The sequence below is a fragment of the Pimephales promelas genome, chromosome 18 (assembly GCF_988280905.1).
Source record: "Pimephales promelas chromosome 18, fPimPro1.hap1.1, whole genome shotgun sequence".
Classification (NCBI taxonomy): domain Eukaryota; kingdom Metazoa; phylum Chordata; class Actinopteri; order Cypriniformes; family Leuciscidae; genus Pimephales; species Pimephales promelas.
The window spans coordinates 24,981,541-25,004,717 of record NC_142786.1 but is presented as its reverse complement, the minus strand read 5'-3'; the positions used below and the strand labels follow the sequence as shown (position 1 = coordinate 25,004,717).

The 23,177-nt window shown below is 36.3% G+C and overlaps 2 protein-coding genes and 1 long non-coding RNA gene across 4 annotated transcripts in view; 2 read left to right on the top strand and 1 right to left on the bottom strand.

The window, feature by feature from the left end:
- LOC148970991 (uncharacterized) overlaps positions 1–17,242 on the bottom strand; it is a 116,818-nt gene extending 99,576 nt beyond the window's left edge. Inside the window, exons 1-2 of one of the 2 annotated variants that reach the window (XR_016147444.1) lie at positions 17,114–17,242; positions 15,312–15,484 (exon numbers count right to left, since the gene is read on the bottom strand). This is a non-coding gene — a long non-coding RNA (uncharacterized LOC148970991). The remainder of the gene's footprint in view (positions 1–15,311; positions 15,485–17,113) is intronic. The other variant, XR_016147445.1, reaches the window with a different exon arrangement.
- gjb9b (gap junction protein beta 9b) lies at positions 10,849–13,888 on the top strand. Its single transcript, XM_039680496.2, has 2 exons — positions 10,849–10,963; positions 12,627–13,888. Exon 2 carries the CDS (start codon positions 12,663–12,665, stop codon positions 13,440–13,442), a length of 780 nt encoding a protein of 259 aa, XP_039536430.2. The 5' UTR covers positions 10,849–10,963; positions 12,627–12,662; the 3' UTR covers positions 13,443–13,888.
- A 36-nt stretch (positions 17,243–17,278) lies between the features above and the next one.
- On the top strand, positions 17,279–22,744 carry pef1 (penta-EF-hand domain containing 1). Its single transcript, XM_039680920.2, has 5 exons — positions 17,279–17,366; positions 18,388–18,649; positions 20,598–20,753; positions 20,923–21,066; positions 22,407–22,744. The coding sequence occupies exons 1-5, from the start codon at positions 17,349–17,351 to the stop codon at positions 22,634–22,636; spliced, it is 810 nt and encodes a 269-aa protein (XP_039536854.1). The 5' UTR covers positions 17,279–17,348; the 3' UTR covers positions 22,637–22,744.
- Positions 22,745–23,177: the final 433 nt, after the last annotated feature.

The window sequence follows — 23,177 nt, the reverse complement described above, 5'->3', positions numbered from 1 at the left end:
ACATATCTCTCATTAGAGTATTAGTTGACATTAAGGTTAAGGTTGGGTGTTAGGGTTCAGGTTAGTAGAATAAGTTGCCTTTTAGTTGCAAAGCTACTTATATGTGGTAGAATGTCTAAAGTGTTACTTTGCCTTTTTTAATTATCAGCATTGGGCAGTAATTCTGTTTGCCCGATAAGTGTCGAAAGCGGGACTTTTATTTTGACAACTTTGAGAATGCTGTCAATGAAAAGGTATCATGTTAGATCCTCTGAAGTGTGCATTTGTAGACCGCAGAAATACAAGTGTACTCCGAGCGCAATGGTTGGTGTGTGCGAGAGCGGACAATGGTGGCTCACAGGCTCACAAATACTCACAGGTGACATTCTCTGAATCCCTCAATTCAAACTATGATGCGCTATATATCTAGTTGGACCCTGTCACATGTCATTTTTTCTTCGTTTTCAGATTATTTATTTCTAATTTAGAAAATATTATATATGCAAGTAATGCAATGCATATACATTTCATTGTAGAATGTGTTATGTATGCTCTTTAAAAGGGTATTCCAAAAATAAAAATGCAAGAATAAAATAAACATGGTGGTAATCCATATAATCCAAATTGATGAATCAATGTCTTCTGATGAAAAACAATTGGTGTGTGAGAGAAATGTACTTTAAAAGTATAAATAATATAAATATTTTGATCCGCTCAAGAGGTCCAAGATTTTTTTGGAACAAAAGACTAATTTTCTGGCCCTAGTAAAGAATCCATTTGGCTTAATACCAATTTGCAAAATTACGGCTTAGTGGTTCAGACTCTTAAATTTGCACTTCCAATTGATCTGCTTGGAGTTTTCCATTATTGAGATGCCAGTTAAAAGGTGTTTATGTGTTACAATGCATGCCCACGAACCTTCACAAACCTGTGTCCAAATGTGTCTTATCCCTAGAATCAATGGCATCAACTTCTAAATGAGGATCATTGTCTGAATCAATGGCAATGGCATCAACTTCTAAAAGAGGATCATTGCTTGAATCAATGGCATTAACTCCTAAATAAGGATAATTGTCTGGCTCTGGAGTCTATTATCGTGCTAGGAGTAATGTATGCATTGAAGAGCATGTAAAAATAAAAAAATAAAAAACACGTCAGAAACAACCAGAACTCTCTAATGGGCCATAGTTCATTAATAGTCATAGTCCATGTGAGGGATTGTCTACAGGTTGCATCAGGCAGTGTGTTAGCAGGTGGGGGGTAATCAGACAGAATTTTGTTTAAAGGAATTTAAATTACTCAACCTAGACTGTTCATTGTTTCTGGAGACATTGAGCAGCAGCAGTCATTAAATATTAAAGGGGTGACTGAGAAATCAAATTTTCCTTGAGCTTTTGACATCTAAGAGGTCATCATATTATAAGAATATCCTGTAAGTTTCGGAACTGAAAACATCCTTGTTAGTCCAATACAAGCTTTTATTGACACCAGGCTCAGCAAACGACTCGTTCAAAGTGGGGAACTATGGCGTCAAAGAGGATAAAACACCACCCCCACAGAAGAAGATCAACGCCTACTTCAACACGGCCGGTTTAGCCCCGCCCACCGATTCGTGCATTGCATGCATAGCTAAATAACATAGGCCGACCTTGTGATGACAAACCGAATCGAGAGTGAAACTCATTTTAATATGCAAAACTGTTATCCACTCACAGCAGTGGGTGTTCACTTCAAAGCCTTCAATGCGAGGCACCCATAAAAACCGAGCGTTTTTGAGCTGGGCTCAAAAAAATAGCCTATTACTTATACATTTTTATGTTTTTTAATGTAAAAAAAAACAAGCGAACGTCATAAGTTGACCTCAGACAACAATATAATAAAATTTAAAAAGCCAGTTCATGACTCCTTTAACATTTGCTCTTTTACATATCCCTTTCATGTAAGATTTTTACAAATGTTTTTAAAAGAAGGCTCTTATACTAACAAAGGCTGAATTTATTTGATCAAAAATACAGTAAAACCTGTAATATTATGCGAAATATTTAAAATAACAGTTTAAAAATACATTTTAAAAATTGTACCTTATTCCTTTGACGTCAAAGTTGAATTTATATCATTACTCCAGTCTTCAGTGTCATATGATCCTTTAGAAATCATTCTAATATGATTTGTTTTTCAAGAAACATTATTAATGTTGAAATAAGATGTACTGCGCAAGGATTCATCAGGATTCTTTGATGAATAGAAGATCAAAAGAACAGCATTTAATTCATTTATTTATAAGGGCATTGCATATACATAATCTATCCCCTAAATCTACCAATAACATAAAATTAATTTTACAGATTTTTTTTGCATTTTTAGATTTTTAAAAAATATCACTTCCTGTAGTATGATTTATAAGCGGTTTTCCTCATTGGGACCTCACAAGGACAAGGATTTTGGATTTTGCCATATTTGCGAGGACATTTTGCACCTAATGTAGGGATTACTAGGACCACACACACAAGTAATGCAAAATATGATTATTTTGTTAACATCATAAGCCGTCAACACAACAGATTTTTTTGTCTGATAGTGACAGTTCAATGAACGGAGATAAAAAGAATGCTATAATAATATTTATAATAAATGTCTGAAATGACAGAACACATTCTTTTCTTATCTGATATGTTCCATGTTGACAGACAGACAATGAAAAAAAAAAAAAAAAAAAAAAACACATTTTGTGCCAAACTATAAATGAAAAAAACAAAAACATTTCCAGCCTGTTTTGCTGGACAACAATACGTTCTCTCACAAAAACTCAACCCGTCTGCCACTCTCTATCTGTGTCCTCTCTTTGACAGCTAAACCTCGAAGGCTGCAGATGAACTGAAGTCCTCTAATCAGCTGACTTGGCTGACCGTGTCGCTCTGATTGCCACGACAATTACAATTCTGGCCACATATTGCAGTCTGCTAGCTGAAGCCAGACCAAAAAGAAGGATAGAAGAGAGAAATACAAGCTATAGATTATAGGGATTGCACACCAAATCAAAAAGCAATAACAAACCACCTCAAAGATGCTTGACATGTATATATATATATATATATAAACTTGATTTTTTTATTAAGGTTTTTTTTTTTTTTAACACAGAGTAAAAAGTATATTTGGATGAGTAAACATACTGTAAATATAATTACTAAAATAGCGTGATATATAAACTCAGAATTATGAAATGTAGGTTAAATGTTAAGTTGAAATTGATTTGAATAATATGTCAACACTCTATTAAGTCAGAATTATGAGGTGTACAGTCAGAATTGTAACATTTAAGTATATTTTTTGTCAAAACTATGAGCTTTTTACCTCATAATTTTGAGTTTTTAACTGTCAATATAGAATTCTCAAAATTAAAACAAGTTCAAATTATAATATGTTCCTGATTATGAAATAAAAAGCCACAAATGAAGATACGATAAGACATAATTATGAGATATAAAGGCGAAAGAGTAAGGCAACAGCACAACGGAGCCAAAGTTTTAGCTATAGATTGAGGCCTAATTTATAAATGAAGCGTTGCATCTAAAAAACAACAACAATATGTCGGTCTATGAGAAATGATCAAACTTGAACTTTAAATCAACCAAATAAAATAAAAAAAAGTTAACTAACAGAGTCTGCACATTGAGCGGTTTGGGCTGAATTCATTGCAGAAGTGTAATGCTTGGGTTTAGAGGTACAGAACAAACCGTAACCAGAATGTCTGAGAATATCGATACAGGAACACCTTGCAAGCGCTGTTAAAAAGATATCCATGTTCCTGAAAGCAGCAGAATCAAAAGATAGTGCTTCAGCTTCAACAATCAAAACTCTCTCCGAGTAAAAAGAAAGACTCCAGCAACTGGAGTCGAGTCCAAACACTGTTCAGTCTAGGTGATGTCCTGAAGGCTAGAGCAAAACACACTCTCACAGTCCACACACTCTTACAGCCTCCTGCAAAAAGTGAGCCACAGATCTGTCACAACACAGGCCTACAGAGACATTACCCCTTTGTCATAGCGGCTCAAGAACAGCTCAGTGTTCCAGCTGGCATTTGAGTTGCCAGGTATGACAAGCGGAAGCTCTGCTTGAGCAGGACACATCTACATTCACCCGAAGTCTGGCTGAGACGCTTCGTGACAGCTCTCCTTTCCTCGCCCCCTCGACACAACCCCATCCTTCCCCCGGTTCAGAAGAGCACAAGTCTTGACTGCTAAGTCTCTCTCTCTCTCTCTCTCTCTTTGCAAGGTTTCCCTTTATATCTAGTCATTTTCTCTTATTTTTGTCCATTCTGGTTTCAAGGTCTTCACTCTTTCTCCCACAGCTACGACCTCTGGTAAATCTCCTCGGTGATGCAGACAGTCACGGAGAATTCGGTATATACCATCACATGGTCTGCAATGTGCTGCCTCTCTTGAGATCTTGTACTGTATTCACGTTTGTGTTCCTTAAATCGGTCATAAAATGTCATTTTCATACAAGTTAATTTGATTTGTTAGGGTCTAAATGAAGAGTTTGGAATATACTCTAAAAAATATAAAAAACTATAAAAAACCCTACTTTTACCTGGTCAAAAACAGCTGTTTCCAGCACGCCGTTTCAGTGCATATGCCTTTAAATGATAATGAGCTTCGCTCGCTCACCCCGCCCCTCTGTTCTACTGGTGTTTTGACTGGTTTTGACACAATGCACGTGGAGTATTTCCTTGACAACAGTTGAGGTTATATTTTGGAAAAAGAATGGCAGCGGGAGTCTCTGAGAACACATCTGTGCGATTGTTTGATCAGTTTGAACCGGAGTCGGACCCGGAACAAGATGACGGCCCGAAGAAGTCCGACAAGTAAGGCATTTCTGAATGGTTGGTTAACATAATGTCACTTTCATCTATCTTTGTGTACTGGCAGGGTAACAGTAGAGTAACTTAGCGTGATGTACGAACGCTTATGTGTTTACTGATATACGTACTCAGTTTGACAATAACCATAACGCATTGTTCATTATAAATTATATTGAGAACGTCGTACGTAGAAAACGTACCCTGCCGTAGAAAACGTACCCTACCCATGCCGTAACGTATCCTGAGTGTAAACCTTAGCCGCATTCATCGTGAAGCGTGCAAGCGATTTGCAAAGATTAATATGAAGGTTAATCAAATTTTACACACTTCTTCTGGAGGTGCAGCAAGGACATGAATAGTTGGTACAGATTCTTTTTTTTCTTTTTTATTAGCAAAACTAGCTTTACACTGACCCTTGTTTATAAAGCAGTCTGGTGAGAAAAGATTCGCGAATCAAGCAAACATGAAAGCATTGACGTTGCGTGTGGGGAATATTCCCTTCAAAAACAAAACTCAGCCGCTGTGTCTCCAGTGGTTCAGATTTAAAAACATCAAAATGACTGATGTGTTCAATATTGTACACAAGAACAGAACACCAAATTCGCTTAGACGCCATTCTGCTCCAGCGTATCAACAATGGCGGACTATGATGACAGATCGCTCAGGGCGGGGATGTGTTGAAACACTGCGGTCAATCAACAATTGTGGGAGGGGCGTCCGACTGTGTGACATCACACGGTGGAACGGCTCAATTTGTGGACAAAACCAGATTTTTTTTAATCATTATATGATGGTTGTGTACAGGCACTGACAACACACATTTCAGTACAATCAACTTGAAAAAGTCCATGTACCATAATATGACCGCTTTAAGGTTGCTTTCTTACCCAAAGCTTCCCACTGTATATAAAGTAAAACATGGTCTATGTGGGCAGTTCAAAGTAAAGGCTAGTCAAGAAGTGCAAATGAAACACTGGGAAGATACAGGTAAAGCCGAACAAGAAATAGGTTAGGTTCAGTTCAGACGACGTGATTTGGATTATTAATATTTACGTCTAGCTGACAGTTTAATTAAAATCTGAGTCTCAAATATAGAATTACTCTGCAGCTGTGTTGCTTCTGTTCTCAGCATGAGGCTGAGTTGTAAAGCTCTTTCCCAAAGCTTCAGCAATAACCTGCCGGCTTCTGAGAAAATGTTGATGGACCGTAGTAGAGCTTCAGCCCTCTCTAGTGGTGCCTTTGTGAAATATTCAAAGACTTCCGTCTTTCTCTCCTTCATCATTCAACCAGCATGATCTCCATAATGGTAGTAGTGGCAAGCCTTTTTTCATGAAACTCATCCAATCAAGAATTTTCAGATTATGTTTTACCAAAGAATCAGAAAACAAGATGTTTTTAGAACCTTTAGAAATTATTTTATTGTGACATTATTTTGAAGTACTCTTTAATGAAATGCAAATGTAAAAAAATAAATAAGTAAATTAATTAATACATTTACATTTACATTGTATTAATAATGTATATTAAGTGCATGTATACACTGCAATTCAAAAGTTTGTGGTCAGTATTTTGTAAAGAAATTAATATCAGGCCTATAATACAGTATATTCAGCACATTACATTGATCAAATGACAGATAAGTCTTTACACTGTGACAAATTATTGTTCTTTCGAATTTTATAGTCATCAAAGATTCCTGGAAAACTGTTCCCAACATTGATAATAATAATACATGTTTCGTGAGCTCCAAATCAGCCTAGGATGATTTCTGAAGGATCACGTGAGATGGATCAACAGCCATTGCTTTAATCTTTAACTTGGCGTCCCATTTTAAAATCTAATAAAAATGTTATTTTTAAATGTAATAATGATTATTTCACAATTTTACTGTTTTTCAAATCAAATAAATGCAGCTTTGAAAACATTTTGAAAACATAAATCCCCAAACTTTTGAACAGTAATTTGTGTAAACTACTTTCTGTAACGAGAATCACCACTGAGAATAATTGGTATTGGAAAATAATATGAATTAGCAATACAAAGGATTTACTAAACATATTATGGTAATAGGAATTGGTGGATGTGCTTAATTATTAAAATATTAATATGTTTTGATTTACTCAGGGGTGAAATGCGACCAGGACATGTTTTTTGTTTTGTGAAATTAAGATTTCTGATAAGCAGAGAGAATGAGTGACAGGGCATAAAGTACAAAGAGTTTCAGCTTTTATAATACCATGTTTTATGCATCACTGTATAAGAAACATGGGTAACATGGTGCTAACAATGTGTATACCTGGGTTATGAAAAAGTCATGGCAAGTCCTGCTCTGTATTCAACATGTTAGAAGTTTAATCTAAAGGGAAATACAAATCAGTGCAAGGATATTGATTTGAATTCAACTGTTGTGGGCAAATTTGTGGCAAGAAGGAGGAGAGGGAGATCAGGCCATAGTTTGAAAATAGAAACATGCCAAATCAGTGAGGATTTCGAGAAACATGTTCTGCATAAGCTGTTATGTGTTATAGATAAACAAACTTGCAATACTGTACTGTACATCTGCATGCAAACTCTCAAAGATGGGTATGGGGTATGCAAGCTGACAGCCCGAGGCATTATTTTTGAAAACAAACTCAGTTTGACAGCACGGAGGTGAAAGTTGTATCCAATTACTCTCGGAGAGCCTTGCAGAAAAAAACAAAAAAACAAAAAAACATGACAAATATTCGTTCATATTCACCCACAGACACACTAGGCTATAACAATGGCAGTACCAGCCTAAAGGAAGAAATAGCGGTTCAGCCCACTGCACTCTCAGCTACTTTGTCCTCATGTCCTTTGTGAGTCTTTGAAGTAGATACAACAAGTATTTTTTTTCCTTCTCCCATCTTCTCCCACTGTCTACCTGTATATCTGCACTTAATCATATCCAGCTGTATGATATTCACCTGATATACTCCCAGACTAAAATGCATGTTTGAGCTGATTTAACTGAAAGCAACTTGCACTTAAGCAGTATAGCTTTAAGGGGTGGTTGATTATGATTTCACTTTTTTAACTTTAGTCAGTGTGTAATGTTCCCGTTTGAGCATAAACAACATCTGTAAAGTTAAAGTTCAAAGCAAAGGGAGATATTTGCTTTTAAATGGGGGGTTGATTGCGATTTCACTTTTTTTATTTTAAATAGTGTAATGTTGCTGTTGGTGCAGTATCTGCAAAGTTGCAGCGCTGAAAGTTCAGTGTAAGCAGAGATGTCGTCTTTTAAAAATCAGGAAGTATATTGCCTACAAAAACAAAACAAAAAAAAAACGACTCGATTGGGAGTACAGCTGGATTTTAGACGTCACTAACCCACACATTTGCATCAACCCCTCCCTCCGGAATAAGCAAAAAAGGGCATGCGCATATTTCTGCGGCACATCGATGTGTTATGTTCGGTCTTCCCACGGACGCTGTACTTCGTCAACAATGGATACAATTTATGTTTGATTATGTTCCTGAAAATGACGATCGTAATCTAGCTCTCTGTGCTGCGCATTTTACGGAAGACAGCTTCCAGAATCTCCACAAATTCAACACTGGATTCAACAAGAAAATGTTACTAAAACATGAAGCAGTTCCAACTTTAAAACCAGAGGCAGCAGTTGTTGGGCCACAACCTGTAAGTAGGCTAAGACGTCATCATTTTAAATGTATTTGCATGTGTAATTCCAGACGTAGCATTGTGTTTTATTTATTTTTTTCAAATGCCAGTGCTGGCTTCATAGCCACTAGGCTACTAGTTATGCTATTTTGTGTCTACGACAAACGCGTACAAACATTATGGACCTGAATTTTGTATAAGTACTAATGTTTTAAACATATTTTTCATGTATATATGCTTTATGACGTGATTTTCGATTTGATCAAGTACGTAAACTAATGCCAACGCTGTTTGAGTATAACGTTAGTAGCCAGTCAGTTGCTATTGTTGCCAGTCAGATGCTATTGTGTAAAACAAACGTGTATAAAGTTGTTGTAAAAATGTAGCAAATTATCATTCAGAAATGTTTAGTAAGAGCCATGTGTGGTGAGGTTCTGTTTGACCCTCTTCATCGCCGCTTTCTCTGTCTGATTCTGCCTCATTCTGATACTGCAGTTCGACACATATTTACATCTGGACAGGAGCTCATGACTTGCACGTTTCGCCCGTAAAGGTAATGGGCGTTAATCTTCTGGACAACGTGAACGACAGTTTAGCCAGTCACAACACACTGGGCCAAACTAACAAATCTGAGCCCACTGCCTGTTTCTGAGGGAGTGGTTTCATAGAATCAGGAAGTCGACCGGTCGTTTAGGGCAGTGTTTCCCAACCCTGTACCTGGCGGCACACCAACACTGCACGTATTCTTTGTCTCCCTAATCAAACACACCTGATTCAACTCATCAGCTCATTAACCCATCTGATTATGAGCTGATGAGTTGAATCAGGTGTGTTTGATAAGGGAGACAAAGAATACGCGCAGTGTTGGTGTGCCGCCAGGAACAGGGTTGGGAAACACTGGTTTAGGGGACAGAGGAGAGCGCGGCTGACAATAAAGGTGAAGTTTGTGAAAAATAAGACTTTTAAAAAAAGAAAAACCACGAATACATGTTATATTGCAATGCAGCCCATAAATACAATCATGCAAAGAAAAAAAACAGTCAACCCCCCCCAACCCCCAAGGATTACAACAAACGGTAGGAACTAACCAGGCATCCTCCCGGGTTAGTGACATCACTGACCCTAAAATGTACATAAACCCCGTCCCCGGGAACACACAGTCCATGTTGAGAAGAGTTGCTCCACATTTGTGAGTCAGCTTAAACTGTAGCATGTCTTTTCACATGCAATTGAAAGTCACTCTGTGTGCATCTCACAACACTTCCTATATAAGTGATTTATAAATTATACTGACAAAATATCCTAAGTGAAGACAGTTAACTCCACATCAGCAACATAAATTCATCAACCATTCAGAGATGTCCTGTTGCATTCTACATGTTGTCACTTCTTCTTAGTCTCTACATCTTTGTCTGACTTTAAACATAAAAGGCAGAACAGTTTATGACATTTTAGCTTGTGACTGCATAAGGTAATCAGAGCTGCACTCTTGAAGCTCCGCCCACTGTGTCGGGACATTTACATATTGTAATAAGGGCATTATACTACCCATTTAAAATACGTCAGTGTTTTTTTTTTGTTTGTTTTTCCTTTTTTTTATATATTTATACAAGACACTTAAATATCCTAATTAAACTAAGGACTACTCTTGTCTTGACTTAATCTGTGAAAACAGGCCATTAAGTGTCATCACTTGTCGAATGAAAACACAAGACAAACATACAGTGATCCACCCTTATGGAATGTTGTTTCCATGACTAGGATTCCAAAAACTCCCGCAAGCTAGTATTACACACTTTCAGTTTAAATGACTCCTGTTGTTTTGAACTTTAGTTTCGATTTTGTTTCCTCTTATTCTGCTGTGGTTTTTTTGTTTGTTTGTTTTTTTTACCCCACGAGTATTTATGTGTGACAATATAAAGCAAGAATAACCGACTTTAATCAAGATGCACCATAAACGTGGCAGGTCAAATATCTAATAAAAAAGTATTGGAAATGTTGTCTAGCTTTATGACTATTTAGTTATCGCAGCAACATAATGGTGACTCTATACATTTCATGCAGAGAAGCACTTGAACAGTATAGTGAGCAAAGACACACAGACCTGCATACACCCACAACAAACACACACACCTATAAGTAACAAAATTATTGATATCCATTGAACCGTTTTAAAGTTTGTTTAGTTTTAAACAACCTCGACTAGCTATTAAAGTTGCTTTATTAAATCCTTGTTTTTACACAAAACTAATTACAATAGCAAACCCTTCACTGTGAAGTGAAGTAGACACAATGATGTTTCACTAGGTTGATTTTTTTTTTTTTCATTTGGTTTCATTTAAGGTTTACTCTGGTGAGTCATGGATATGATTGGGCACAGCTCTCCAAAAAAAATCAAGTCTGTCCTGAATGTCAAACAGGAAGAACTTTTCCGTTTGATTCCAGTATACACAAGCGTCATAACTCTCAAACTCCAAAAGGTAAGGACATATATGATGTGTTTCTGCTATATTAGGTTGTTCGTCGTTAAAGGGATAAATGCACATACAGTAAGTGATATTTATCTGATTGTTAAAGATAAAAATATTTGCATTAGTATGTTCTAAATTACACAATTTAACTTAAAGTTAAACTAAAGTGCATTGTGTTAGTCGCTGTAGACAGTAATATCTGCTAAATAGTAAGACTCCTGGCTATGCAGCGTTTTCTGAAAGAATATTATGCGAAAAACAACACACTACGTGAACTATTTTAATGTAGTAGAACAATCGAAAGCAATCACTTGCGCTTCAGCCTACCCAGTGCTCTCGGAACAGGACACAACAATCTGAGGACAAGGACCCAAGGTCTAACTGAGACCAAGGAGCAGGACCGGAGCACAGAATTTTTTAATATATTTTATTGGTAAACAATGACTAACGTTTCGACGCACATGCTTCTTCTTCAGAGTCAAAACAGTTTTGATTTGCAGAGTCAAAACTGTTTTGACTCTGAAGAAGATGCATGTGCGTCGAAACGTTAGTCATTGTTTACCAATAAAATATATTTAAAAATTATATTTTAATGTAGTGTTTTGAGCATAATGGTGTTGCAAATAACATTCAATGGTAAATACATTATTGGGCATGCTATGCAGAATACAAATAATGTTAATCAACGAAAGTATAATTAAATATATAAATTGCAAATGTATTGTTGTTGTTTAAAAACATTGCTTGATATTGGCTGCTGGAAAATAATCAAATATGAAAGCTTCCACAAAATGAATCTCACTGCTGCTTTAAAAAACTATTTAATTGCATCTTGACATGGAATCCTTGTCATGTGAGTGTTTTCATAATAACCTTAAATATTGTTATTCACAGCTGTTATTTCCAGCTCCGTCAACTTAATCCTCAAAAAGCCATTCTGATTCCGAATAAAAGTTTGAAAGTAAAAAAAAAAAGTGGATATTTAATAGTGGGATTTGCAAATGTGTATAGCTCATATTCTTTTTATAAATTGAAAGTGAAAGTAGACGAGACACGAGACCCCCTGAGACGAGATATTTATGTATTTTTTGTTTGTAAAAAAATCCTCAGATGACGCTGAAAAAGCTGAATCTGGATTTTGGGATATCTCAAAATCCCGGTCAGACTCGTCACTAGACTTGTTGTTTAACTACATTAACTCTGTTACCGGTAGGCGTGGCCTCCTGCAGCGAAGCAAGTGGATTCGTTGTCTTTCATCCACATAAGCCAAAAATACATTTTCTACCAATCACAAAGTCAGTATTGTTGCGGCATCCATGTTGCCAGCTCTGCTCTAGTTACCACAGCTGCAGATACCAACGTGTGGGATAAAAAATGTTGGATCCTGCAGCCTATCTGGCAACCTCGAGTCAGGGGGGAGGGGTAGGGGATACACTGCTCTACAGCAAATTGAAACTGATTGCAGTACCAGTTTTAGCCACAATCTCACATACATCTCCTTTAATGAATTTTGAAAGAAAAAATCAATAACTTTGACCCGTACAATGTATTGTTGGCTATTGCCACAAATATACCCATGCTACTTGTGACTGGTTTTGTGATTCAGGGTCACATATTTGGTAACCAAATTTAACCACATATTTGGTAACCAAATTTATTTGTTTGTTTGTAGGACTCATATCTTGGTATGACTTAGACACCTGCCAAAATGAACTGGATGTCTCTAGAAGTCCTGCTCGGCGGGGTCAGCCAATACTCCACTGTGTTCGGCCGCGTCTATCTATCCATAGTGTTCATCTTCCGAATCTTGGTGTTTGTGGTGGCTGTTCAACAGGTGTGGAATGATGAACAGAAAGACTTCGTCTGCAACACCGCCCAGCCGGGCTGTACTAACGTCTGCTACGACAAATTTTTCCCCATCTCCCACGTTCGTCTCTGGGCTCTGCAGATCATTTTCGTCACGTGCCCATCTCTCATGGTAGTGGCTCACGTAAAGTATCGTGAAATGAAGGATGAGAAGTACGCCACTCTTCATGAGGGTCAACACCTGTACGCCAACCCTGGGAGGAGGCGTGGAGGCCTGTGGTACACCTACATACTCAGCCTGCTGTTCAAAGCTGGCTTCGATGCAGGCTTCCTCTATATTTTGTACTACATTTATCATTTCGACATGCCAAATGTTACCAAATGCACTGAAGCGCCTTGTCCAAACACTGTTGACTGTTACATCGCCCGTCCTACGGAGAAGAAAATCTTCACCATCTTTATGGTGGTCTCCTCTTCTGTGTGCATCCTCATGTGTATCTGTGAGATATTCTACCTGATTAACAACAAAGTTCGCAAATGCCTGCGCAGACGGAGAGACCAGAATATAGGGCTTAAGCGTAAATACACAAGAGTGGATCCAACAGCCTCATCCAACCACAACATCGCCAACTTGGAAAAGGCAAAAGCCGCAAAAGATGAAAAGCATTCAGGACCGACCTAGTAATGGTCTGAACTCTGATTCTGGAACAAGCAGGTGTGATAAATGGTAGTGGACATGTTGGATCTTGGACAATAATGTAGATAATCCAACCATGCCAATACATCAAAGGAATATTGCATTTAAAATATTTTATGGACAATTACTTATCTATGATAACTTCAGAGTGTCCTTTTTAATTTGAAATGAGAAGGTTATTACGTTGTTATTTTTGAGTCTCATACCCTAAAGAGCACACTGCTCCCTAGTGTACACATATAACAACATGGTGAGATGAGAACGCATCTATTCCTGTCCCTGGCCCAATACAGTAAATGAAAAAGTGTCCACACTTATTTAAGTCTGAGATCATCTACCAAACATTGGGACTACAGCATTCTTCAACTCAGACACCCTTAAAAGCCAGACAGAAGGCCAACTAACCATGGGAACTGGGATGTGTTTATTCATGATTTTCTAAAAAAAAAAAAAAGAAAAGAAAAAAAAAAGTTAATGTAAATTGTTTACAAAAACCATGCTTCCAGATTTCCCAATTCAACAAAACTATCAGCACATACTTCAAGGTAAAGAACTACTAAATAGCCTATGCTACGAAGCACCAAATCACACCATTACTGTGTATTGGTTTGCCTTAATTCAGTTGTCTCTAAATTTGGAGAGTGTGCCTAGAAGCTACATCCACATTTAAGGCACATAATTTACAATTAATGTTGCCAAGATTGTTGATCGTTTTACATTACTTTTTTTTAAAAAACTGAAAAATTAAAGTATAGAATATGTGTTAATCCATTTAATGTTATTCCCTGGATTTTTGTTTTGTTTGTTTGATATTGCTATGACTAACAGTGAGTAAACTGTAAATCATCTGTATATTTTGGTGTATGATGTTCTTCTTGTGATATAAAAAGAGAAACGATGATGACGTGAGTCACATGATGTTTCTTTTTTTTTTTTTTTACTACTGGAAAAATTACATTTTTATGTTAAGTTATAAATCAAGTGGTCTAAAACGAAACCCAATATAATCCAGTTGATGATTAAAGTTAAGATTTATTTTGAAACAATGCATTGTATTTTCAAGATGTAGAGCTATATATGGGCAACTACAATTACATAAATCCCTCCTTTTAAAGGTGCAGTGTGTGATTTTTAGCGACATCTAGCGGTTCGCTTTTGAGTTTACACTAAGGACTCAGCCCACTGCTCACCCCTCCCTTTCGAAGAAGCTACGGTGGCTAAATCGGGACAAACATATCGTCGCCTGAGACAGCAGAGAGTAAGCCAAGAATGTGTAACATTGTCACATTTTCTGCACCGCAGTCCATTATAAACAACATCATGGATAAAGTTTACAAAGCCACAGTCAGGTGAGGATCAAGGGTTTTAATATATAATTTAATATAATAATAGTAATCAGCTGATTGTCTCACAAACGTAACCAGCACATTTCTCCCCACGTAGCAAACCCATAATACAACGAGGGAGAAGAACCACATTAAACTATGCAGCTATTTATTTTTTACTAACAGGGTAGCAAAAGTTTAGTTGGCTAATAAGCTGTTACTGTGGCTGAACTGGTTAAAGCGTAAAGCCTTGTTTAAACTCGACGCATCTGCATGAGCCCAATCTATGGGATGCGGAGGTGCGCACTGTTACAATCATGTCATTTTTCGTGATCGACTTAGATCTCTTCCAAGATCGACGGGTTAGTGATTCCTGTAACATACTCTTACGGTCAATGACATGAGTAAATAATAAGCTGTCTCACGAACGTAACCAGGACATTTATCCCCACATAACAAACCCATAATACATTGAGGGAGAACTAACTACATATTTTACACCACTCACAACAGAAAAGTCACTACTCACGGTGTTATGGCTAGCTTCCAACTTTCTGCTGCTTCTCTTTCAAGGTAGTGACGAAACGTGTTCTTTGTTCGCGTTGTTTGTTTGCGTTCGGCTACGGTAGAAACATGACGTCACAATATGTCGACCTTCATAGAAGGGGAGTCCCGCGGTTATGGAGATATAAATGTCTCATTCTAAGGGAAAAATAAATAAAAAAACATTACGGTTTATTAAGCAAGTTCTTTATACACTACTGAAAACATAGTTATGGATGTCATATTGCATTTCTGTTAATAGATACTCGACATTTTTACACATTGCACCTTTAATTTAAATATACATATATGCCCTCTTCTGACTTTATTTGTGAATTACTATTGATTAATGATCATATTGTATTGTATCGTTATGGTGTCTTTAAAAAAGACAGTAATGTGTGCGTATATAACATTAACCTGTTAACTGTCACCCCCCCTTTTTTGAATAGACATGAAAATGCACATTTCGAACTTAAATGGTTGTAATTCAAGAATGCTTTGGAATATAGACATATGATTGGTCTTGTTTTAAAGAAGACATTTGGCAGATTTTTGTAGAAGTGAAATAAATTAAGAAAGTAAAACAGAAAAAAAGTTATAGAAGTTTGAGTTTATGGAAATGTACAATGTAAAAATATTAATTATTCATATTTTACATAACATATATATTTTCAAAACCTGGGCTACTCTAAAATGGCAGAAAGATCAAAGACAAAAATCTGAACAAGCTGTGTTTCAAATTTTAGGTTGATATCTCAAAAAATGAGCTTTCAGTAAGATTTTGTTTGAGCGCAGTACCAAACTTTTTCACTAGGGCACAATCAGACTCCATTACTGCCCATATAAGGGCGCCTGCATATCCATTCGTGTTTTAGGTGATATGAACCATTATTTTCACAATTTTCATACAATTTCTGAAGTAGAGATCCTATTCAGAAGTAGCATGGGAAGTTTGGCAGATTTTGATATGAATTGAACCTCTAAGAAACAAATACAAAGAACACGCATGTAAGTCATAGCTAGCTGCCACGTCACAAATGGTGAATTTATTATTTTTTTCTTGATATTTCAAACTTTTCAGACCTTTTTTTTCCAAAATAATTGAATGGATTCTATCTTTTGAACTTTTGGCATGAAAACAAACTGAGGTATCTACCATTTTTTCATGATTTTTCATGTTTACTGCTATTTTAAAATAAAGGTCTGAACACGCCTTATGAGTATAAAAATATTCTTGTTTTATATTGATAAATTATGGCTCCTCTGTAATATGTTTTGAAAATCAGTCACCAAATATGGAAACTAGAGATTGTAAGCTTTCAAATGATATATAGTTTGTCAATATTATTTAAGGTATTTACTAAGATATTATTGTTTTAAAAATATAGTGGCAAACGTCCCACCTGTGGGACGGTGACAGTTAAGTGGTTAAAAAAGTATATGCTGCGGATGCTGTAACAGAAAAATCATTCACTATTCTTGACTGAATTAGTAGGTTTGGTAATACATTTCTTACTTGAATACTCTGGCAAGGAGATTAACTGGTTTAGCTGCTCTGGTTTGGGCTCTTGTGAGGAGAAACTAGTTAAACTGGGGAAAAATAGTATACATGTGTGTATATGTACAACTCATTCAAGGGAGGATCCAATATAAAATAGGTCAGATTCCGTCCATTGTCAATCGTGACATCACTTGGAGCACATATCTGAACAATTCATTTTGATACATTGTTATAAGTCTTAATGGCACGTGTATTAAATACACATACATAAATCACGCTCTTACCTCAAAATAACAACTCTATCCACCCGCCTTCATAAATATGGTTACTAAAACAAAACACCATATAAACAGTGACTCAAAGTTTCTAATATGAGAGGTTTTCCATTGTTTTAACCAATCTGATGGAAAATATGAGGCTGCGCCTTTGACAAACGTGATAGCGAACCAATCAGCTTCAGGAGGCGGGTCTTATTAAATACAGCCGGATCGCTCCATTTGCTGCTAGATTCTCCGCGGAATGAGTTATTACGGACAGGTAAATCTTTCTTCCGGGTTTAGCCTTTTGAAATATTTATGTATATATACAGTGTATATTTAATGTTTATATGATTCTTTCATATGTGTCTCACGGTCTAAACTCTTTCTGTTTGGTGTACATGGAAATTATGCATAACTATGGTCGCGTAATCGCCTAAAACAAGCTTTTTACAGGCTAGTCAGTTAGCCCCGTAACGTTAGCTACTCTGATTTGAAATACATTCAAATTAATGTTTTGTTTGTGTTGATTGCGTGTTGGTCAGTAGTTTGTCACATTTAATGAAATGATTATGTGTTTTACATCTTTATCTTAATTAATGTCATTCAACAAAGATGCTAAATGGAAATGTGTCACTTTTGGGTCTTAACGTTAGCCACTGTAACGTTAACGTTACACTTTTGCCATCATTCACTATAACAAGCCGTTTTTGTTACTGCTGTAAAACCTAAATTAAAGAATATGAGATTACCAGTATCAGTACCATGTTATGGTCCGAACTTTTCCTTCCTTAACAGAAAAGATGATGTTAGACAGTCAGTCACCAATCACTTTCACTTAATGGAAAAGCATCCATTGATGGTGAATGGTGACTGAATGTCTAATTCTTCCTAAAATAGTTCCACTAACAGTAACACTTTATTTTAAGGTAAAATAGTTACATTTTACTACCATTTAACCCTAAACTAAACCCTAACCATTACTCTATTGTAAGTACTGTAGTTAATGTGTAACTATAGTTCATATATATATATATATATATATATATATATATATATTAGTGTTCCACTTAAGAGATTTAGTTGGTACAACTTGAGGGTAAGTAAATGACGACATATTCACCTAAACATTCATTCATGATGCACATATTCACCTAAACATTCCTTTCATTTTGATTATAATCCTTTATTTATGGTTTTAGTGACATAGTTGCCTTTGGTATGGGCCACAGCTGATTCTCTGTTGATGTTTCATACAAACATTTCCCCAATACAAGCTTTTCCTTATTTGTTTTTCAAAGGGTTATCCGGGACCAGGTGGTAACGCTCCCCAACGCCACCCCGCTCCAGGGGCGCCGTATGGAGGTGGTCCTGCTGGCGGGCAGTATGGTTCGCATTATGGCAGTGCCTCTTTTGGGCAACAATATGGTGGAGGGGCTCCTTACGGGTCTCATGGTCAACCGGGACCAGGAGCGGCGTACGGTGGGGGCCAAGCTCCTGGTGCTCCATACGGAGGTTATGGACAACCCCAGAGAGGACCATATAGTCAGCAGGCACCTGCAGGTTAGATATGTGTAACTCTATTTCGTTTTAGTTAGAGTTTTATATTGGGAGCATATATAAATATATTACTAAATTACAGTATGTATGCAAATGTGTTTGTGTCTGTGTATGTGTATTAACAGGACACTCAAGCTTTTCTTTTTTTGAAAGAAATTAATACTTTTTTTCAGCAAGAATGCATTAAAATAATCAAAAGTGACAGTAAATACTTATACATAAAAGTTATATTTCCAAGAAATGCATGTTGTTCTTTTGACCTTTGTTCATCAAAGAATTCTGAACAAATGGCCTATATCACAATTCCCTCAAAAATTTTGATAATAATAATACATGTTGCAACAAATCAGCATATAAGAAGGATTTCTAAAGGATCATGTGACACTGAAGACTGGAGTAATGATGCTGAAAATTCAGCTTTTACATCACAGGAATAAAATGCATTTTAATATATATATATATATATATATATATATATATATGAAGAGTTCAGATGCAAAAGCCTCTAAATGCCATTTGAAATTTTCTTCTTTAATGATGATTTTTATCAAACTTGTATATTTAAGTTCAGTAATTTCACTTAAATAACAATTAATAGGTAATTATCATTGCCATTAAAGTGAAATCACTGAACTTAAATATACAAGCTTGATAAAAATGATCATTCTAGAAGAAAATTTCAAATGGCACTTAGAGGCTTTTGCATCTGAACTCTTCATATATAATTAATTTTCATACTAAAAAATATTTTTGTATATTTTAAATTAATATACAATACAAAATTACTTGTTTCCTATATTTTTTAAATTAATAAATGCAGCCTTGATGAGCACAAGTGACTTCTTTCGTGGGCTTTTAAATGGTAGTGTAGGGTATATCATGTTCATTTCTCACCTTTTGGTTAATAGACTGTGGAGGAATAGGAATGTATAACTTTTTTTTTTTATCAGGATGTTTTGCACAGCTTCATACATCTTCAAATGCACCGTAATAGATGTTGGTCCAGCAGGTGAATTTTTCAACATGGTGTCAGGAGTGGTAGGCAGCAGCTCCGGGCTGATTTGACTGATGATGTCTGAGTGTCAGGGTTGGCAGCTACGACAGCGCGAGCCGCTGCCGTTCCATCAGGCATGCAGTGGCTGAGGGCTGTGAATAAAATACGAAAGATAGGAATTTATGAAGGTGCTGCAGACAAGGTCCTTGATCCTCCTGCACTGCAGCTGTGTCACATGCCCCTCACTGAATGACTGATGCTGAGACACTGCAGGATGGCAGAAGCAGCTTGTACTGATCTGGTACAGAATGTGCCCACAGGAGAATTAGAGTGATGAGTGTGGTAATTCTGAGCGAAAGGGTTCGTGTGTATGTGTCCTTCTGCGTTTATGTCGGTAAGTATTCTGTAATGTCCTGTGGGAAAGGCTGTCAGATTCAAAGAGTGTCCTCTGAACAGTGCTTATCCCTCCCGAGGGATACAGTGACCGCCTGCGCTTCACCAAATTGCACAACTTATTCTTGTCCCTCTTGGGACCAAGATGACATATCACTGACAACCTAGGCTTGTTCACACTGGGCCCATTTCCAAGATGTTTTTCAAATCCGACCTATAGGCCTGCTTGTTCTTATCATTGTCCTACTGTCTTTTTTCAAGTAATGAACAACCGTTTGCACATTTATGCATATGCTGCATCTGAAACTGCTCCGTTCAGTAAATAGCGGAGACCACATGTGAATATAAATGAACTGTTTATTTATTTTCTTTCTATCCTTTTTTGTCAGTCCATAAAACGACGAAAGGTATTTTTTTGATACCTTTTTTTGAGTTCATTCCTAAATATTATTTTGACCTGTGGTTAACTATGGTTAAGTAATCTGCTTTTAACTGACCGAATAATCTCATGTTGGAAATTCATTTGCATCTAACTTACTAATGCAGGCCGTTTTCATGTTGTAGGTAACATTCCTCCCGGTGTGAATCCTGAGGCCTACCAGTGGTTTTCTTCTGTGGACACAGATCATAGTGGCTACATTAACGGAAAAGAGCTGAAGCAAGCGCTCATGAATTCCAACAACTCTGCTTTCAATGACGAAACCTGCATTATGATGCTCAGTGAGTGCTGCCATTGTTAGCATAACCCTCCTGACAGAGGCTAAATTATTGAATGGATGTTTGTGTCACCATATAACTCAATTCAGAATGCTGCAATGTCAAAAAAATACAAAAATAGAAGTGCCAAAGGAAGTTGAAGAAGGAATCAGTGCTTTGTCTTCATTTCCAGATATGTTTGACAAGACCAAATCCGGACGCGTAGATGTCTATGGTTTCTCTGCACTGTGGATGTTTCTGCAGCAGTGGAGGGCAATGTTCCAACAGTTCGACCGGGACCGATCGGGATCAATTAACAGCAATGAGATGCACCAGGGTGAGTAAACTAGAGGTCAAAAAGGACCTAAGACAACATGTTTGCAGTTAAGGCCACATGGTACACTGTTATGACAACAGTGGTAGTCATCAAGCACAGATTAGAATCATATTTTTAAAATAAAAGTATTAAATTCTTTACAAAAAAACAACAACTTTTGAACAGTAGAGTATCTCCACATGGAATTCTGGATGAAAATCCTAGTTGAAAATTATTGTCCTTACATGTATCCATCACAGAAAACTTTCTGCATTTTTAGATTTAAAAAATCACTTGGTTTATGATTCATAAGCTGTTTTCCCCATGCGGACCAGAATGAGATTTTTTGGGGGACATTATGTCTTTATAACTTTGGGCTTACTAGGGCCACACACACACACAAGATATAGCAGTCACAGAAAGTTTGTAAGGAAAAGACAGTTATGGAGCTTGTGTTCTCTGCTGTTAAACCCTTTTTTCATCCTGCGCAATTTAATGTATTATTAATGTTGGGATGATTTCGCTTTTGAGACGTCATGGAAAATTGCTGTTAAAATAACCTTAAAATTGTAGCTGTTATCTTGCAGTGTCTTTTTTTATCCTCATTGATTTTGTTGTACAAACAACAATAGCAGAATCAGGTTCTCAGGCTAACTATATAGTGTATGCCATTAAAAAGATATGAATAAGTCGGAAAGTGCATGATTGATTACTGGTGTGTGACAGTGTATTGAAAACACGGTGGATACAAAAACAACAGTAGAATGGTTCAATTGAGCCTAAAAAAACCATACATTTTTGTGTCAAACCATAGGTTAGCAATGTAATAATTCCCAGTTTTATCATGTATATTACTGTTCAAAGGTTTGGTATTATTATTATTATTATTATTGAATTATTTTTTTAAAGAAATTAATAATTTTATTAAGTAAGGACGCATTCAATTGATCAAAAGTGACTGTTAATGTTACAAAAGATTTCTGTTTCAAATGCAGTTCTTTTGAACTTTTTATTCATTAAAGAAGCCCGAAAAAAAAAAAAAATACAGTTTCCACAAAGATATTGAGCATCACAACTGTTTTCAGGATTGATACAAATAAATGTTCTTGAGCAGCAAATTATCATATTAAAACGATTTTTGAAGGTTTGCATCACAGGAATAGATTCAATTTTAATACATATTCAAATAGAACAGATTTCATTATATTACTGTTTTTACTGTATTTTTGATTAAATAAATGTAGCCTTGGTGAGCATAAGACTTATTTATTTATTTATTTTTAATGTAGACACTAAACTTTTAAACGACATAGTGTAAATGTAATGTTTTTTTGGTTACCCATGTGTTTCTTATTTTCCAGCATTATCTCAGATGGGCTACAATCTGAGTCCTCAGTTTATTCAGGAACTGGTGAACCGTTACTCTGCACCCGGTGTGAACGGGGTTCTCCAGCTGGACCGCTTCATTCAGGTGTGCACGCAGCTCCAGAGCATGACCCAAGCCTTCCGAGAGAAAGACACCGGCATGACTGGCAATGTGAGGTTGAGTTACGAAGACTTCCTGTCTAGTGCCGTTATCAGACTGATGTAAAGAACTGCATGAGCAATTCAGATGACCTGACTCTGAATGTGTGGCACGACACTTCAGCCTCTCAACAGTGCCTTTTACTGCAGCTCAGCCTGATTTGTTCAAATATAGCACTCATCGCAAAAGTCTACCACACATATGTAATCCAGTTATTCAAGACTAAACTAATGCCAAAATTATCAGTGGTACGCCATTAGCTATGCAACAAGCACTATTTACTAATTAATGGGTGTTTGTCATGGAAGTATGAATATTTTAGATTTTCTTTTTGATTTTATAAAAATTAACATTTCTGTTATTTTTGAATATTAGCCAAAATATGAAAACTTGTGATTATGAAATGTTTAGTTCCCTCTCGCCAAAGTTTTTTTTTTTTTGTATGATATTTATGCTATCTTTAACGGTCCACACTCATTTATTTCATATAAAAAAAATAAATAGTGAATATATATATATATATATATATATATTTTTCTGTTGTTTTGATTACAATTAAAAAAATCCAGTTGTATTTGTGAAATATTTTCTCATTTGTCTTTTTTCT

What these genes read in the sequence shown, in the direction of transcription:
- gjb9b (XM_039680496.2), top strand. Translation starts at nt 12,663, where the DNA reads ATGAACTGGATGTCTCTAGAAGTCCTGCTCGGCGGGGTCAGCCAATAC.
- pef1 (XM_039680920.2), top strand. An exon ending in TAGTCAGCAGGCACCTGCAG is followed by an intron (nt 18,650 to 20,597) that starts GTTAGATATGTG and finishes TTCATGTTGTAG; the next exon opens with GTAACATTCCTCCCGGTGTG. An exon ending in AACCTGCATTATGATGCTCA is followed by an intron (nt 20,754 to 20,922) that starts GTGAGTGCTGCC and finishes CTTCATTTCCAG; the next exon opens with ATATGTTTGACAAGACCAAA.